This window comes from Notolepis coatsorum, assembly GCF_963971535.1.
Source record: "Notolepis coatsorum genome assembly, chromosome: 14".
Lineage (NCBI taxonomy): Eukaryota > Metazoa > Chordata > Actinopteri > Aulopiformes > Paralepididae > Notolepis > Notolepis coatsorum.
This window is the reverse complement of record NC_140178.1, coordinates 2073371-2093636: the sequence shown is the minus strand read 5'-3', so window position 1 is coordinate 2093636 and position 20266 is coordinate 2073371. Positions and strand designations below refer to the sequence as shown.

The 20266-nt window shown below is 44.4% G+C and overlaps 1 protein-coding gene across 1 annotated transcript in view; it reads right to left on the bottom strand.

The window, feature by feature from the left end:
• The window catches only part of unkl (unk like zinc finger), a gene marked incomplete at both ends in the record, with an annotated part of 79004 nt that extends 58953 nt beyond the window's left edge, over positions 1-20051 (bottom strand). Inside the window, 2 exon segments of the mRNA XM_084328309.1 lie at positions 18488-18697; positions 19984-20051. Coding sequence (XP_084184435.1) covers positions 18488-18697; positions 19984-20051 — 278 coding nt within the window.
• Positions 20052-20266: the final 215 nt, after the last annotated feature.

Here is a 20266-nt window from a genome sequence, read left to right as displayed (position 1 = left end):
CCCGTGGCCATGTGCGTTCTAAGAAAAAGAAAAATCTGCCTTTGATTGGCTATAACACGTGCATTATGCAAAGACCAGCCCAGACCTGCCTCTGATTGGCTCTGATCATCAGTCACCCTGCCCTTATTATTCGCTGAATGACAGGATAAACAAAATAGCCATGTGAGCATTGAAACGATGAAAAAAAGCACAGCGTCTCATACTGGTTTCATAATACAACGTTTCCGAATGGACGTTTGGATTAAACAAAGTGTATGCAGTGATGCTTTCCCAGTGGAACACAAGCTGCTTAACGTTACACAGGTATGTTATACACGTTAATTAAGCTATGCAACGTTAGGGCGCAGGCGCAGCCCTTTAGCTTTAGCTAACGTTAAGATTGCAGGAGCCGTCGGCCAACAAAGCTGTTTCAACAAATGTATTCACAAAATGGATCGTCATTCAAACGTTATTCAAGCCTCCCGTGACCAGTAAGTACCGTACTTTTCGCACTATAAGCCGCACCTGACTATAAGCCGCAGCAGCTAAATTGAATGATGTGTACATATATAAGCCGCACTGGACTATAAGCTGCAGGTGTTTTAATGTTTAATTACCATATCTAATTAGCATTGGGACACAATACTGTCGGACAAATAACAAGCATTAACTCATTTACAAGTTGTATTAAGTTTAGCAAATAAGGGAACAGATAAATAACATTTCAATGCAGTCAAAAAAGCAATATTTAGATGTTTACATTTTCGAGTTTGGTCACGTTGAGTCACATATAAGCTGCACCGCTATATAAGCCGCAGGGTCGAAAAATGGGGAAAAAAGCCGCGGCTTATAGTCCGAAAAGTACGGTAGTTACTACTACTCAACCGCAGAAATGTGCGCCATGTGCCTAAACTTTGCTAGTCAAGACTCGATAGTATGCTGGGTTGAGGCGCGGGCGGAAGTGGCCATTTTTCAAAATAAAATACCCGAAAGACTATTAGTATATGGAGGTGTAGTGGTTACATGATTGCTGTTTTTCCGGCCTGGTCCACCATCTTGAAAACACAATGTATTTGCCCATTGTCCATTTCTATAAAAATTGTTCGCATGATTACAAAAAAAACGGGTTCGAACATCCGTTCGAAAAACCCTGGCGAATGTTCGAATCCCCAAAACAGGCTTGGGACAGCTCTAACTGGAGCTGAGCTGAATGTGTTAAAATAGACATAAAAAGGTGAAGGATTGGACTTTGCGCGCCAACTGTAATACAATGTTATTTTTTACAATAATTTACATAAAGAAATTACTAATGTGTATGGAAACTGACAAAAAAGGTAATGGTAAAGGTAACGCTTAAAATGTATTATTGCAGCGGCAAAAGGCGCAGTGGGAAATTTTGGGTGCACCTAAATTATGTGCTGGTGAACCTAAATGAAAAAGTTAGGCGCACTGGTGCAACCAATGTAAAAAGTTAGTCTGGAGCCCTGGTTAAGTGTCTTTGCTCAAGGACACTTCGACACACTGCCCGGGAGGAGAGGGAATCGAACCGAAAACCTTCCGGTTACCAGACGATCAGCTCTACCTCCTGAGTCACTGTCTAACCCTAACCTTCTGATTACCAGAGTCTACCTCCTGAGACACTGTCTAACCCTAACCTTCTGATTACCAGACTCTACCTCCTGAGACACTGTCCAACTCTAACCTTCTGATTACCAGACTCTACCTCCTGAGACACTGTCTAACCCTAACCTTCTGATTACCAGACTCTACCTCCTGAGACACTGTCTAACCCTAACCTTCTGATTACCAGACTCTACCTCCTGAGACAGTCTAACCCTAACCTTCTGATTACCAGACTCTACCTCCTGAGACACTGTCTAACCCTAACCTTCTGATTACCAGACTCTACCTCCTGAGACACTGTCTAACCCTAACCTTCTGATTACCAGAGTCTACCTCCTGAGACACTGTCTAACCCTAACCTTCTGATTACCAGACGGCAGACGACCTGCTCTACCTCCTGAGACACTGTCTAACCCTAACCTTCTGATTACCAGACTCTACCTCCTGAGACACTGTCCAACTCTAACCTTCTGATTACCAGACTCTACCTCCTGAGACACTGTCTAACCCTAACCTTCTGATTACCAGACTCTACCTCCTGAGACACTGTCTAACCCTAACCTTCTGATTACCAGACTCTACCTCCTGAGACACTGTCTAACCCTAACCTTCTGATTACCAGACTCTACCTCCTGAGACACTGTCTAACCCTAACCTTCTGATTACCAGACTATACCTCCTGAGACACTGTCTACCCCTAACCTTCTGATTACCAGACTCTACCTCCTGAGACACTGTCTAACTCTAACCTTCTGATTACCAGACTCTACCTCCTGAGACACTGTCTAACCCTAACCTTCTGATTACCAGACTCTACCTCCTGAGACACTGTCTAACTCTAACCTTCTGATTACCAGACTCTACCTCCTGAGACACTGTCTAACCCTAACCTTCTGATTACCAGACTCTACCTCCTGAGACACTGTCTACCCCTAACCTTCTGATTACCAGACTCTACCTCCTGAGACACTGTCTAACCCTAACCTTCTGATTACCAGACTCTACCTCCTGAGACACTGTCTAACCCTAACCTTCTGATTACCAGACTCTACCTCCTGAGACACTGTCTAACCCTAACCTTCTGATTACCAGACTCTACCTCCTGAGACACTGTCTACCCCTAACCTTCTGATTACCAGACTCTACCTCCTGAGACACTGTCTAACTCTAACCTTCTGATTACCAGACTCTACCTCCTGAGCCACGCGCCAGTTTACAAAATGTCCCCACAATTTCTTCACACTGTTTGCACTCGGTCATGGCGACGTCCACCGATGTCAAAATAAAGAGTCTACGTTATCTCGTTTCCAAGATTTCGAAATAAAATGGGCAGTTTTACACACTTAATTTAGAAAAGCCATTCAAACTTCTCAAGTTTCTTCAGATTATGAAATAACGATAACGATTAGCGATAGTAAAACTAAATTTAGCGTCATCTACCTGCCAAAGTCTTACCGGACCAATCCTACCCATTTAACCATGATCCTGCCCTACTCTCTCTCGGCACGGAGCGAGTGTTCAGAGTAGTGTTGTCACGATACTGGAATTTCGACTTTGATACGATACCTTGAAAAGTATCGATATTTTCTATACAAAAAAAATATATATATATATATATATTTTTTAAACAAATTTAGCTTTTGTTGCTGGTTGATTCTCCTCAGCTTCTCTCTGGTACTATAAGAGAAGATAAATATAACACTTTTATACTTTTATACTTTTGTGTGACGTCACCAAGTGAGCGGCGCGGTTAGAGACGCTCTCTGATTGGCCGACGCCTGTTTCTACACTGGTTAAGCTTAGGCACTCTTTCGAAGTAGGTTAAGGTTAGAGTTTGTCTTAGAGCATGACGGCAAGTTCTTTCGCCGCTTAAGCTTAGGCACTCTTTCGAAGTAGGTTAAGGTTAGAGTTTGTCTTAGAGCAGGGCGATAGAACGGCAGGTAGTTTGCAGGCTGTTTGACGTGGAAATGGGCAAAGACACAGCTCGTCACGCGATTGGGCAAGCGCGTCAGTGGCCAATCAGAGAGCGTCAGTCAGTGCCAATCAGAGAGCGTCTCCGAGAAATGCGGCTAGGTTTCGTAATCACGCCATGCGGACCTCTGCAGAGTCCGTTCCGCCCGACTATGTGGGGGCCTTAACACATTCCCTGCCACGTAATTTGAGCATCTTATACCACTCTCTGCCAACACTCTAAGTCTAGTATGGAGATGTTCACCTTCTTTGCAGGGCTATAACTTTTTAAATTGTATTGCTAAATTGACATTACTATGGCCCATTCAACATCGATTATCCATCGTTCAGGATGTAGGAACGTTGTACTTTTTCATTCATACGAAAATACCGTCTAGAATATAAATATGTTTTTATCGTTTTCTGCAGTAATTCCTAGAACGCTAGTTATAGGCCTAAACGCATAATATAGATTATCGATTGCAGTTTATTCGTGATACACGCTATATTGAAAAACCAACTGAATACGATCCTAAACGTTATGACTCATCATGCGCGGATGAACGGGGGGGGGGGGGTTGTTTATAAGTCCGTGATCGTCAGTAAATGCTTTATGTAGTATGGGTTGATTTATTGATCAGTTGGTTTGTAAACAAAGAAATGTACAATCGCGTTGAAAATGACGTCAGCGTCCTCTTACCGTTGGCCGACGAGACTGGAGCAAAAAGATCCCACTTATTTGACGGCGATCGAGGCGATCCAACATTGTACATATGTACAAACACTTGTGTCTACGTACGTGACTTTTTTTTTTACATGCTATACTTATTTTATTTCATACTTATCTTTTTGTCTAGCACAGTCTCTGGAGCGTAACAGAAAGAAGCATTTTGTATAAAAGTATTCTGTACTTCTGTATGACAACTATTAAAGAAACTTGAAACTTGATCCATTTCCGGTTTGTATAATAATAATACACGCCCAAATCATGTCGATTATTGAGTTATGGCAGCGATCCATATACACGGTGTGTGGCTAGAGTCCCGCGACAATATGCGAGCGCCGGACGCATTTCCCAGACGCACCGATATCGACTCGTCCATTTCCGGTTTGGTAACTCGCCGATCATCCACCAGGCGGCAGTATTGAAGCGTTGCAGAGTTGTGCCGGCTCACACTGCATCAGACCAGGCTCCGTGAGGGAATTATGAACAACATGGCGAAAAAATTAAATATGATCTCAATAACGTCGTACGCCGTGGACTGGCAGAATTCGCATGAACTTGAAACACGTCGTAAGCCGTTTTTCCGGCGCTGGATGTGTTAAGAGGAACAGGCTTTTAAAGATTAAATCTCTCATTCTGACACTTTAATGTGTGATAATGCACTGCGTGTGAAAGAGGAACTCGTTTATTATGCCGACACACGAGGAATGTATGTTTCCTGGAGAAAAACACACTATATTCAAAACAGAAAAAGAAAAAGATATTCTCAAATACCCTGTAGTCCACTGTGGAGCTAGAAGGCTTCTAACGCTCCTCGAGCGGCCGGAGAGACATCCTCCTCTCTGCACACCGTCAGTAGAACAGCTGATTTAGACGAACACCATTCTACTGTCGTTTCAGACCCGACGTCACTGCCTCTATAATGTAGTTATAACCAATAAGCCCCTTGCATATAGCAGCACGTTTTCCTTTCTTGGGTAGCAACAGTCGCTATGGCAACTGAGGTCATGAGAAAATAGCTGCCATTGGCAGGGGAGTAATATGAGAGGGAGAGGATGATGCTCGTTCTCATCCAGGTTCAACCTAGAACATGTTCATGATTCTTTGCAGAGCAGAATGAAGACTTGGTGCTTAAGAGCTTCCCTGTACAATGAGCATTAGGCTAACCTGTACCCTGTAGGCTAACCTGTACCATGTAGGCTAACCTGTATCCTGTAGGCTAACCTGTACCATGTAGGCTAACTGTGTACCATGTAGGCTAACCTGTACCATGTAGGCTAACCTGTACCCTGTAGGCTAACCTGTACCCTGTAGGCTAACCTGTACCCTGTAGGCTAACCTGTATCCTGTAGGCTAACCTGTACCATGTAGGCTAACCTGTACCATGTAGGCTAACCTGTACCATGTAGGCTAACCTGTACCATGTAGGCTAACCTGTACCCTGTAGGCTAACCTGTACCCTGTAGGCTAACTGTGTACCATGTAGGCTAACCTGTACCATGTAGGCTAACCTGTACCCTGTAGGCTAACCTGTACCCTGTAGGCTAACCTGTACCATGTAGGCTAACCTGTATCCTGTAGGCTAACCTGTACCATGTAGGCTAACTGTGTACCATGTAGGCTAACCTGTACCATGTAGGCTAACCTGTACCCTGTAGGCTCATGGCTTCTCATATCATTGTTATGCCGATGATACTCAACTCTTCCTCTCCTTCCCTCCCTCAGATATCCACGTCTCTGAGCGGATCTCGGCCTGTCTGTCCGACATCTCCGCCTGGATGACGACCAACCACCTCAAACTGAACCTAAGCTAAACAGAATTGCTCCACCTGCCGGCCAAATCCTCCCCCCTGACCGACCTCTCCATCACAGTCGAGAATGCAGCTGTGACCGCGTCCCCGACCGCCAAGAACCTTGGTGTTGTCCTCGACGACCAGTTGAACTTCTCTGCTCACATCGCAGCGACAACCAGAACCTGCAGATTCCTCCTGAGCAACGTCAGAATGATACGCCCCTTCCTGACAAAAGAAGCCACCCAACTCCTCATCCAATCAACAGTCATCTCCCGCCTCGACTACTGCAACGCACTGCTAGCTGGCCTCCCGGCCACTGCCACCAAGCCCCTTCAACTCATTCAAAACGCAGCGGCCCGCCTGATATCAAACCTACCGAAGTCGGCCCATGTCACCCCACTTCTTAGGGACCTGCACTGGCTCCCCATTGCTGCACGTATCCGCTTCAAGGCCCTCGACCTAGCATACCGTGCAGCAAAGGGAACCGCTCCCGCCTACCTCCGGTCAATGGTCTCTAACTACACACCCTCAAGACCCCTACGCTCTGCATCTTCTGGCCGCCTCAGACCTACTCCTATCCAAGCTCCCGGAGGGTCATCAAAGAGAAGCCGCCTATTCTCAGTCCTTGCCCCACAATGGTGGAATGAACTACCCACCCCAGTTAGGACAGCCGAATCCCGTCCAATCTTTCGCCGTCGACTAAAGACTCACTTCTTCAACCATTATCTGAAATGATTAAAAAAAAAATAAAAAAAAAATCTAACCCTGACTAACCTTACTGTCATGCACTTGTCCTAATAAACTAACCTACACTGTAACACGCAACACTTGATGAACATTGTTACTCAGCTGATAGAGTTGTACCCTTCTTGCTGTCTTGTCGTACAGAACTTGTAAGTCGCTTTGGATAAAAGCGTCAGCTAAATGACTAAATGTAAATGTAAATGTAGGCTAACCTGTACCCTGTAGGCTAACCTGTACCATGTAGGCTAACCTGTATCCTGTAGGCTAACCTGTACCATGTAGGCTAACCTGTACCATGTAGGCTAACCTGTACCATGTAGGCTAACCTGTACCATGTAGGCTAACCTGTACCATGTAGGCTAACTGTGTACCATGTAGGCTAACCTGTACCATGTAGGCTAACCTGTACCATGTAGGCTAACCTGTACCATGTAGGCTAACCTGTACCATGTAGGCTAACCTGTACCATGTAGGCTAACCTGTACCCTGTAGGCTAACTGTGTACCCTGTAGGCTAACTGTGTACCATGTAGGCTAACCTGTACACTGTAGGCTAACCTGTACCATGTAGGCTAACCTGTACCATGTAGGCTAACCTGTACCCTGTAGGCTAACCTGTACCATGTAGGCTAACCTGTACACTGTAGGCTAACCTGTACCCTGTAGGCTAACCTGTACCATGTAGGCTAACCTGTATCCTGTAGGCTAACCTGTACCATGTAGGCTAACCTGTACCATGTAGGCTAACCTGTACCATGTAGGCTAACCTGTACCATGTAGGCTAACCTGTACCATGTAGGCTAACTGTGTACCATGTAGGCTAACCTGTACCATGTAGGCTAACCTGTACCATGTAGGCTAACTGTGTACCATGTAGGCTAACCGTGTACCATGTAGGCTAACTGTGTACCATGTAGGCTAACCTGTATCCTGTAGGCTAACCTGTACCATGTAGGCTAACCTGTACCATGTAGGCTAACCTGTACCATGTAGGCTAACTGTGTACCCTGTAGGCTAACTGTGTACCATGTAGGCTAACCTGTACACTGTAGGCTAACCTGTACCATGTAGGCTAACCTGTACCATGTAGGCTAACCTGTACCCTGTAGGCTAACCTGTACCATGTAGGCTAACCGTGTACCATGTAGGCTAACTGTGTACCATGTAGGCTAACTGTGTACCATGTAGGCTAACCTGTACCATGTAGGCTAACCGTGTACCATGTAGGCTAACCTGTACCATGTAGGCTAACCTGTACCATGTAGGCTAACCGTGTACCATGTAGGCTAACCTGTACCCTGTAGGCTAACCTGTACCATGTAGGCTAACCGTGTACCATGTAGGCTAACCTGTACCATGTAGGCTAACCTGTACCCTGTAGGCTAACTGTGTACCATGTAGGCTAACCTGTACCATGTAGGCTAACCTGTACCATGTAGGCTAACCTGTACCCTGTAGGCTAACCTGTACCATGTAGGCTAACCTGTACCATGTAGGCTAACCTGTACCATGTAGGCTAACCTGTACCATGTAGGCTAACTGTGTACCCTGTAGGCTAACTGTGTACCATGTAGGCTAACCTGTACACTGTAGGCTAACCTGTACCATGTAGGCTAACCTGTACCATGTAGGCTAACCTGTACCCTGTAGGCTAACCTGTACCATGTAGGCTAACCGTGTACCATGTAGGCTAACTGTGTACCATGTAGGCTAACTGTGTACCATGTAGGCTAACCTGTACCATGTAGGCTAACCGTGTACCATGTAGGCTAACCTGTACCATGTAGGCTAACCTGTACCATGTAGGCTAACCGTGTACCATGTAGGCTAACCTGTACCCTGTAGGCTAACCTGTACCATGTAGGCTAACCGTGTACCATGTAGGCTAACCTGTACCATGTAGGCTAACCTGTACCCTGTAGGCTAACTGTGTACCATGTAGGCTAACCTGTACCATGTAGGCTAACCTGTACCATGTAGGCTAACCTGTACCCTGTAGGCTAACCTGTACCATGTAGGCTAACCTGTACCATGTAGGCTAACCGTGTACCATGTAGGCTAACCTGTACCATGTAGGCTAACCTGTACCATGTAGGCTAACCTGTATTGTAGGCCATTGGTCACCAACCTTTTTAAGCCCAATATCACTTTTTTTTTTTTGGTGAAGGCAAGATCTACCTATTGAAGCGTTGAGAGAAAGAAGAACTGTAATATGTACTTTCTCAGTCAGTGCTAAGTGCAGTCCTCTTATGCAGCATCACTTTTCACATCAAAACAAAAGTAGAACTGAAATGTGGACTTTCTCATGAGAAATAGAATAGTTCAATAGAAGCTTTGAATGTTAAAAAAAAATTACATTTGGTACAGCAGCCCTAGTGTGTGTGTGTCTCGCTCGCTTTCCCTCTCTCTACATCTCTCTCCTGAACCTATTTCATTCAAAAGGAAGATATTGCTGGACAGTATATAGTTCAGCAGCTGTAACAGAATAATTTTATTATTTTTGATTATTTACGTTTCAATAGCGTTTAAATTATAATGAATGAAATAATAATATATTCCATTACCTTTCCTATCTGTATCGAAGTTAAAATGTTGGTATCGTGACAAGACTACAACATACAAACACACAAAAGCAGCTTGACAACCAATATCCTTTGCGTCTAGTAAGGCATGATGGGCCAATGTGTGATTTGTGGTATGTTCTACTGCACAGATGTTTGTCCCTTAGTATGCACACGCACACGTCGCACACACAGTATAATATGCATGTAATAAATAGTTTGTTAATAAACTCTGTTACTTGAAAATGTTTCACTGTGCTCCTAAATTTCTTTGTATGCTCCTCATGCCCCCCCCCCCCCCCCCCCCCCCCGATTACTAGGTTATTACCTGCACTATGTGGAAATCATGGCACTGATTTAGTCCACATAGGAGATACATTTGGAGAAAAAAAAAGTGTCAATAACTTTGAATAACATGTATAAAGTAAACATATCATCATCACAAATAACTAAATATTAGGCTTGTCTGAACATTTCCACGAACACACACACACACAGCTCTACTGCACACAGCTCAGCTGAACGCAGTGCTGCTAGACTTGGCTGGAGGGCGGCGTCTGAATGAGCCTGGACTGGTCTGGGATCAGCTAAAGCAGCCGCAGACCCTGGGAGCCGCCGGCCCAGACTGCCTGATCAGACGCAGAGCTCGTCAGCAGCTGGGGGCGGCGTTATGGTTTAACCCTAACCTGTGTGTGACTCCATACCGGCAGTCCGGCACCCAACGGTACCTTTTTTCTGTACTTTAGTCTCTAGAAATTAGGGCTGCGCGAATAATCGAAGAAAAAAATTGCGATCTCGATTCATAGACATATGCAATCACACTTCTAAATTATTATAATTTTTTTTTTTTTTTTTACTTTTTACTTAACTTTTTTTTAAACAATGACGATTCTGACTTGAGTTATTTTGTATGTTACAAGAGTTAGTCAGTCAGTCTTGGACTATAAACAATGCCTGTCAAATGAGCCATACTATTGTCTCTCCATAGCTATAATACAGAACACAAACATCGCTAAAATGGTCAATAACGCTGGCGCCATTGAGTAAAGATGGGAAAAGACTAAAAGAGCATGGCAGTCAATGACTTAAAGATGCTGTCAGTGGTATTTCTTTGTTAAAATAAGTGTTAAATAGCTCTACATTCTGACAGCCAGCACTGATATTATATAGAGTGTCTGGTCAGTAACATGGGTCTCCCAGTCCCTCCACTCTGCAGTAAACAGACATCACTGATAGAGTGTCTGGTCAGTAACATGGGTCTCCCAGTCCCTCCACTCTGCAGTAAACAGTCATCACTGATATAGAGTGTCTGGTCAGTAACATGGGTCTCTCAGTCCCTCCACTCTGCAGTAAACAGTCATCACTGATATAGAGTGTCTGGTCAGTAACATGGGTCTCCCAGTCCCTCCACTCTGCAGTAAACAACCATCACTGATATAGAGTGTCTGGTCAGTAACATGGGTCTCTCAGTCCCTCCACTCTGCAGTAAACAGCCATCACTGATATAGTGTCTGGTCAGTAACATGGGTCTCTCAGTCCCTCCACTCTGCAGTAAACAGACATCACTGATATAGAGTGTCTGGTCAGTAACATGGGTCTCCCAGTCCCTCCACTCTGCAGTAAACAGTCATCAATGATATAGAGTGTCTGGTCAGTAACATGGGTCTCCCAGTCCCTCCACTCTGCAGTAAACAGCCATCACTGATATAGTGTCTGGTCAGTAACATGGGTCTCCCAGTCCCTCTACTCTGCAGTAAACAGTCATCACTGATACAGAGTGTCTGGTCAGTAACATGGGTCTCCCAGTCCCTCCACTCTGCAGTAAACAGACATCACTGATATAGAGTGTCTGGTCAGTAACATGGGTCTCCCAGTCCCTCCACTCTGCAGTAAACAGTCATCACTGATATAGAGTGTCTGGTCAGTAACATGGGTCTCCCAGTCCCTCCACTCTGCAGTAAACAACCATCACTGATATAGAGTGTCTGGTCAGTAACATGGGTCTCCCAGTCCCTCCACTCTGCAGTAAACAACCATCACTGATATAGAGTGTCTGGTCAGTAACATGGGTCTCTCAGTCCCTCCACTCTGCAGTAAACAGCCATCACTGATATAGTGTCTGGTCAGTAACATGGGTCTCTCAGTCCCTCCACTCTGCAGTAAACAGACATCACTGATATAGAGTGGTCAGTAACATGGGTCTCCCAGTCCCTCCACTCTGCAGTAAACAGCCATCACTGATATAGTGTGTCTGGTCAGTAGAGCTGCCGCGATTACCGCATTACCGCGGTATCGCTGTTACATCACGGCCACCGCAGAGTAGGCTGAATACCGCGTCACCGCTGTTTTTTATAATAATAATAAATTACCCTCCTCTCGTTGGGCTTGCAGCTCTGCAGATATACCCTACTCCTCTATCGAGGTTCCAAGCAACCCTATTGGGTACCAGAAAAGTCACGTGAAACATTGCAGACCACTGATTGGTCAGAAGAGAGACGCGTCACACGTTGTAGCGTCATGCAGTGTGTTACCACCAATCGGCAAGCGCGTATTAGGTTTTTACTTCCTGAATGTCAGCTCATCACAACACGGCTAATAACGTTAGCTTTAACTCTCCGCCGGAGTGGACTACCATCGCTCCTCAGGAGTACTAAACGAGACATAATGATTTTACTGTCTGCAACGAATGTTATAATAAAAGCCCTTCGTTCTATACACTTGTCTGATTGAAAACTTTATTAACAGACCGCAGAATGGGACAACTCAGCACGCTCTGAGCAAAGAAAGGAACTGAGATATGAATAGAGTATTGCTTGCCTTGCTATGGTCCGGTAAATACGCTGATGTTATTGAACGTATAACTATATAATGTTAATGCCACAAAACGAATGCCTTTATTATAAAGTAGTAACTTTATAGTAATAATAATAAGAAATAGTGATGCACGATATATCGGCCGCCGATATAATATCGGCCGATATGGCCGTTTTTTTACACATCGGTATCGGTCCGATATCAAGATAGGGCCGATATTAAAAAAAAAAAAAGAAAAAAAAAAACATTTTTTTTTATTTTTTTTTATTATTTTTTTTTTTATATATTTTTTTTCTTCTTTTTACATGTGTTGGCCTTAAATCGTTTCAAAATATCATTCATCATTCATTTCTGAAAATAAGTTACAAAAGTCAAAAAAATTATGCGTTTTGGAAAATAGCTCTTTATTTGATTATCATAAAAAAGTGTTTTCTATACAGAGATATCGACATCGGTAAATATCGGTATCGGCCAGAACAGCAATATTAATATCGGTTATCGGTATCGGCCACAATTTTCACATCGGTGCATCACTAATAAGAAAGGGTCGGGGGGGTAACCACCCCTGCCCGCGACACCGAGTGAACTGCGCACGACCAGAGGGGAAACTTCGAATCCGTGTTTCACTTTCAATAACTAATGCGTGCTTGCCGAATCCCAAACAATATTCATGCTGCAAAGTCATCCTCTAAAGATAGACATTTAGACTAGAGGCAGGCTATATGCTATAAAGAGTAGACTACTACTAAAAAAAAATGCATTCAAACTTTTTTTTTTTTTTTTGTGTGCGTGCGGTAATAACCGCGGCGGTAGGAAATATTTTGCAAATTTGTGCGGTAAGGAAAACATCAATACCGCGGCAGCTCTAGTGGTCAGTAACATGGGTCTCCCAGTCCCTCCACTCTGCAGTAAACAGCCATCACTGATACAGAGTGTCTGGTCAGTAACATGGGTCTCCCAGTCCCTCCACTCTGCAGTAAACAGTCATCACTGATATAGAGTGTCTGGTCAGTAACATGGGTCTCCCAGTCCCTCCACTCTGCAGTAAACAGTCATCACTGATATAGAGTGTCTGGTCAGTAACATGGGTCTCCCAGTCCCTCCACTCTGCAGTAAACAGTCATCACTGATATAGAGTGTCTGGTCAGTAACATGGGTCTCCCAGTCCCTCCACTCTGCAGTAAACAGCCATCACTGATATAGTGTCTGGTCAGTAACATGGGTCTCCCAGTCCCTCCACTCTGCAGTAAACAGCCATCACTGATATAGTGTCTGGTCAGTAACATGGGTCTCCCAGTCCCTCCACTCTGCAGTAAACAGTCATCACTGATATATAGTGTCTGGTCAGTAACATGGGTCTCTCAGTCCCTCCACTCTGCAGTAAACAGTCATCACTGATATAGAGTGTCTGGTCAGTAACATGGGTCTCTCAGTCCCTCCACTCTGCAGTAAACAGCCATCACTGATATAGAGTGTCTGGTCAGTAACATGGGTCTCTCAGTCCCTCCACTCTGCAGTAAACAGAAAATACAATTCCTGGTATCCTGTTCCCACTTTATCCAATCAGGAGAGAGAGCCCTAGAAACTCTCATTTCAAGAAATCTTGCCAATCCAGATTTTCTTACTGCACTGGCAGGTTATTTTACTTGTTTCAAGCCCATATTTGCTTAAAACTCGTTTTAACTGGTCAGAACGTTGTGTGGAGTTGGAACAGGATGATGTATAGGCTACAGAAAATGTATTTCCTGTTTACTGCAGAGTGGAGGGACTGGGAGACCCATGTTACTGACCAGACACTCTATATCAGTGATGACTGTTTACTGCAGAGTGGAGGGACTGGAAGACCCATGTTACTGACCAGACACTCTATATCAGTGATGGCTGTTTACTGCAGAGTGGAGGGACTGAGAGACCCATGTTACTGACCAGACACTATATATCAGTGATGACTGTTTACTGCAGAGTGGAGGGACTGAGAGACCCATGTTACTGACCAGACACTATATCAGTGATGTCTGTTTACTGCAGAGTGGAGGGACTGGGAGACCCATGTTACTGACCAGACACTCTATATCAGTGATGACTGTTTACTGCAGAGTGGAGGGACTGGGAGACCCATGTTACTGACCAGACACTATATATCAGTGATGGCTGTTTACTGCAGAGTGGAGGGACTGAGAGACCCATGTTACTGACCAGACACTCTATATCAGTGATGTCTGTTTACTGCAGAGTGGAGGGACTGGGATACCCATGTTACTGACCAGACACTATATCAGTGATGGCTGTCGGAGTGTAGACCTATTATTTTAACTTTCTCACAGAGTCAAGTGGGCAGAGTTCTGGCCTGGTTCCAAGCGAACAAGGAAGCTTCAGACAGGCAGTCGAACTGGGTCAAGAGACAAAGAAAGGGTTAATCCACACGATAACATGCAGGCAGACGCTCAGGGCCGCTGCGGTGGGTAGGTAGAATGTCTGCTTGCATGCTGTGGTGTGGATTAACACGTTCCTGGCCAAATTCCCAATCAGGTCTCTGACATCAAGGCCACCTAATCACCCCCCCCCCCCTTAATTGGCTGATATCAATCCCCGTCTCCTGAGCCGTTCAGCCATTGGTGTAGTGTGATGTGTGCCTGGTGCCAGTGTATGGCACTGGCAGCCATTGAGCCTGCGCATAGCCCAAGGTTGGGTGCTACCAGTGGTGGTGAATAGGGATGGGTACCGAATTCGGTTATTTTGAGGTACCGAACCGAAACACGTCAGTACTACCGAGTATCGATTCAAGTGATACCCAAAAAAAAATAATTAATCTTTTTTCTTTTCATGTCAACGTTCACACACGCACAATATATGCTTACCTAGGATTTGACTTGATTCAACAACAAAGCAGTTGGAGCAATGACAAGCCGAAAATGGTCGAAATTGTAGTTATTTGAAGTTAGGATCTTTTTTTTTCACGACTGAGGTAGGTAAATAAATTCTTTTAGACTAAAGTACCGAAAAAAGGTACCGTTGGGTACCGGTATCGATTCACAGGTACCGGTACCGGTACTTTATCGGTTCAAATGTGAAAGGTACCCATCCCTAGTGGTGAAGGAGGCAATTTCCACCCTACATTGTGGGGAGCGCTTTGAGTGTCTAGAAAAGCGCTATATAAATGTAATGAATTATTATTATTATTATAATAACACCTTTTTGGTCCTGTGACCTTGTCTGAAGCTTCCTGGTTCGCTCCAAGGAAACTACAAAAGAAAGAAGGCTCGTCACGTCAACATACCAGCGCTCTACGCTCCGCTTGGCGCCAGTTCTATTGGAGCTTGTATTAAAATAAAATATATACACGAGGAGATGGCTGATCCTGTTCAACTCAATGTCGGCCGAACGGAACCCGTCTGTCCACGCTTGGCACAGATGTTCGCTCCTTGGTTTGCTCCGACCAGTGAGAAGGTTAACCCTTTCACTGTGACAATACAGAAGGTTAGCCCTTTACTCTCACACAACCGACGGCGATGCTCCATCATTAGCATCATCATTGCGGAGCTAATGATGCTAATGATGGAGCATCGCCGTCGGTTGTGCGATAGTAAAGGGCTAACCTTCTGTCGTGTGGCAGTGAAAGGGTTAATGGCATTCCATCAACTACACTACTAGCAAGTGTTTCATACCACGTAATGTCTAAAAACGAACTGTCCAGTTTAAGTATCGACTTGAACAACGTAAAAAAACAAACAAATGCAGCCAAAACACAACATCTTGAAGGACAAACGTGAGCCGAGCTGCATTCATTTTACATATAGGCTAGCGATGATGCAGACACCAACCATAAACACTGATTTTGCAACACACACCTTCAATGCACTCAACACTTTGATGAACATTGTTACTCAGCTGATAAGAGTTGTACCCTTCCTGCTGTCTTGTTGTACAAAACTTGTAAGTCGCTTTGGATAAAAGCGTTTCAGCTAAATGACAAAATGTAAATGTAATTACATTCCACAAGCAAGAGTGTCAAAATATACTGCCCTATGTATGTAGTTAAATCTTGCCGTTTTAGAGAAAAAGGTATAAAGAATTTCAGTAACTACAAAATCACTGGATACTAGTCAAATAACTGTAAAGGCATTTATCTCAGTTTCACCGGTTGCCTAGTTACTGCGGTCACTAGCTCCTGCAGGACATCATAGTGTTAACACGAGTCGTCCGCCAGCAGCACCAGCAGCAGCAAGAGTAAAAAGCTGCACTTCGGATTGATTGATTGAAAATTTTATTAACAGATTGCAGAATGGGTACAAATACAGTACGGCTCAATACACACAATTGTTAAGGGGATGCAGACCAGAGAAAGACTTTCGTCTTGTTTACATCAGGGTCCCCCATTTTCAATTCATCATAACATACATGACATACAGGTAGACAGTGCAAGTATTAAAAAAAAATAAAAAAAAATATATAAAGTTTGCCAATAGGGATGTATCAGTAGTATTGGCAGTGGTAGTACCGGTAGTCGTAATAGCAATCCACTATATTTTTTTATTTTCTAAAAAATAAACCAGTTCAACACAGGTAACCACTTTTGCTTCATTTCTTTGACGGCTCAAATGTCTGCTCTAGTCCAGTGCTTCCCAAACCTCTCCTCGAGACGCCCCAGCCGTTCCATGTATTTGTTCAATTCCACCACCAGCACACCTGATTCAACTAATAAAGGGCTAGCTAAGTTGCATCAGGTGTGCTGGTGGTGGAATTTAACAAATACATTGAACGGCTGGGGTGTCTCGAGGAGAGGATTGGGAAGCACTAGTCTAGTCGATTTTGAGCACAAAGTTCATCATAGATCTAGCCTCTTTATTTTGCTCTCAAAGTGCACCAGATTGATGTATTTAACTTTATCAGGGGTAGGGATGGGTATCGTTAGGATTTTATCGATACTACTACTCCTATCGATACTGCTTAACGGTTCGGTACTTTATCGATACTCTTATCGGTTCTTTTTGATAATTTTTTTATGATTTTTATATTTGCAGTTGAGAGCATTGGTCATCTCCCTACAGTAAAGATTAGAAATGATTGAATTATTGTAAATGTGTGTGGAGTGGTGGGAATAGCTGCTTCAATAATAACTTATAACAACAACAGACAAGTTAGACAACTATGTATACAAAAAAAACGATATACACTGAATGATTAGTTGTTACCTAAAGTCCTTGGACTCCACTGTAGAGAACGGGTGCAGGCCTTTGACAACAAACTTTGTCACAGCCCTGTGACACTCGTTCACCCTATCCTCTGTCATCTTTCCTCTAGCTGCTAGGGAGAAAGGACTTTGGGTGGTGGAGGTAGATGGAGGATGTGTGGTGGGCTCACTGGGCTGGGACACATTGGTGGCTGACCTCAGCTTGACGATCTATAAAAAGTTTTTAGATTGTAGTATTTGTAGCTAAACAATTATTTTGTTTATTAGCCTATTTGTAATAATTCGTTATTAGCCTAGGAAACTCCGTATCTTGGCTTACCGGCTGCAGTGGACGTGGATGCAGATGGACCACTGCGCGCAAGGCAGTCGAATACGGCGCATTTCTGCACACTAATATAGTGTTTTGCAAACAAATGTTTTGATAGATTGCTCGTATTGCCACCCTTACTGGCAAATGTTTTGTTGCACTTGTGAACGCTTCGCTCTATCCGCCATCACGACTCAGTCCATGCAGAGCTGTCTGTGTCTGTGTGCAGCGCGCGTCGGCACGGAGACAGCGCTGAGATGCTTCCAGCTGCAGCACATCAGGTGTGCAGGGCTTGTATGTGCGGGGCTTGTAAGCGCTGCTGTCTGACGTGCTGCAGCTGCATACTATTGACAGCGCTTTCATTAAGGAGTACCCGTATGTATGTGTAGCGCGACTCGCGAGGAGTGTGTGTAATAATGACTCGCTGCTTCTCGTGCAGAGACAGAGAGAGGAGAGATCGTTCGCAACTTTTAAATAATAATAATAATAATAATAATAATAATTTCTCTAGAGTATCGATAGCAGTACCGAGGACGTCGGAGCTTATAAATACTCCGGTATTTTCTAATATAGTACCGGTTCCCGTTTAAAACCGGGGTCCGGGGGGCATCCCTAATCAGGGGTCAGAGGTTCACCCCCCCGTAGTCTCTGAAAAATCCTGTGGGAAACACTGCCGTACTGTTGCATCTAAACATTTATGACACACCAGATCTACAAATATACAGTACTGATTATGAGTACAAAAAGAGTTTACAAAGAGAGAGTATATACATCCGAGGGGGAAGAAGAAACTGCTACTCACTCGTCTCCATCGGGGCAGATCCCCGTGGTCTCGTCGTATTTGGTGCAGTAAACATCGGGGCTGTAGTTAAACGTCCCGTCTCGCCTCCTGATGGGCCGTCTCCTCCGCTGGTTCAGAAAGTGCCAGTGGAAGCACGTGAAGGGTCTGTGCTGCGTGCACTTGTGCTGCAGGAACAAGGGACACTGTTCGGTCCTGAACTCCTTCAAGTAGCTGCAGGCGTGAGGGGAGGGACAACAACACCGTGTTAGAAACCGCGCCGTACAATGAACGACGTCTGAGGTGTGTGTGTGACACTGAGGTGTCTGTGTGTGTGTGTGTGGATATGGTGCGTTTGTCTACGTCTGGGTCTTTTAATATGTCAGATGTGCTCTATCGTCCTTGTGTCCATGACTGTATCGTGCCCTGTATCCCTATCGTATGTTCCATGATGTGCTTTTGTTGTGTTTTTATTCTAATGTTATTTATCTTGATTTTATTGTGTTTTTATTGCTAACCCTTTTTTTTCACACAGGATTTGAGCCTGTACCTTCTGGCAGGAGGGGGACTGCCAATGGAAATGTGCCTTTAGGCACAAAAAAATCGGTGCATTTACATTTGTAAAAATGTTTTATTAATGTACGCTGTTGTCCCCCCTAGATCAAATAAAGTAAACCTAACCTAAACCTTATGATGAATTGAAAATGGGGGACCCTGATGTAAACAAGACGAAAGTCTCTCTCTGGTCTGCATCCCCTTAACAATTGTGTGTATTGAGCTGTACTGTACTCATTCTGCTGAATACTGAATGAATGAATGAACACTTTATTTAACAGATTGCAGAATGGGTACAATACAGTAACGGCTCAATACACACAATTGTTAAGGGGATGCAGACCAGAGAAGGACTTTAGTCTTGTTTACATCACGATCAGGGTCCCCCATTTTCAATTCATAGTGAATTGTACCCATTCTGCAATCCGTTAATACATTTTTCAATCAATCAAACGTCAATACATCAGACATCAAAAGGTTGGTGCACAAGACAAGTTGAAGGATGGCATGTTTCAGGATGTTGTTGCTGCTGCTGGTCGCGTTGCCAACGCTATTCACAAACAGACGCTGCGCATCTATTTCTACGTAGCGCCACGGAGACGCGGAGAGCGTACGTAACGTGCGCAGCGAGGAGGAACTCACAATAAGGCCGAGCTATTATTTACACGCAAACTAGCACGAGAGTTCCTGGTTCATTATTACAGGCAAACACCGCAATCTTTAATAACACACGTTTCTAAAAAACAATTCACCAAGTCCATAAAACAACACTAGCATATTCTAATAAACGACGCGTGGCTTTGCTAGCCGACGAGCTAACAGGAAAAGCACCATGTTTTAACGCAGGAGGAGGAGTTGAGGAAATCATTATAATTGCAACTATATTCCAAGCAGACGCGTGGGGGAAAGGGTCGGTATTTGAAAAATAAACCGCATATACTTGTTTTCGCGGGGGCTTCACTCACGTGTAGTGGCTCGGCTTCTCGGTCTGAGCAGACGCGCTGCTAGCCGCCGTTTTCGAAACCGACGGCATTTTCAGTCAAAACAAATAAAGTGCGCACGCGCGGGGATCTGTTGCTTGGCCCGCACGACGTCACCGACGCTACTGCGCGTCATCACACGGCGGGGGGCGGGGCTCGAGTGGATTCGCTCACAGACACCACTGCTGCTCACCGCCACTAGGGGAGGTAGAAACACTGGTTTGATTGATTGATTGATTGAAAACGTTATTAACAGATTGCAGAATGG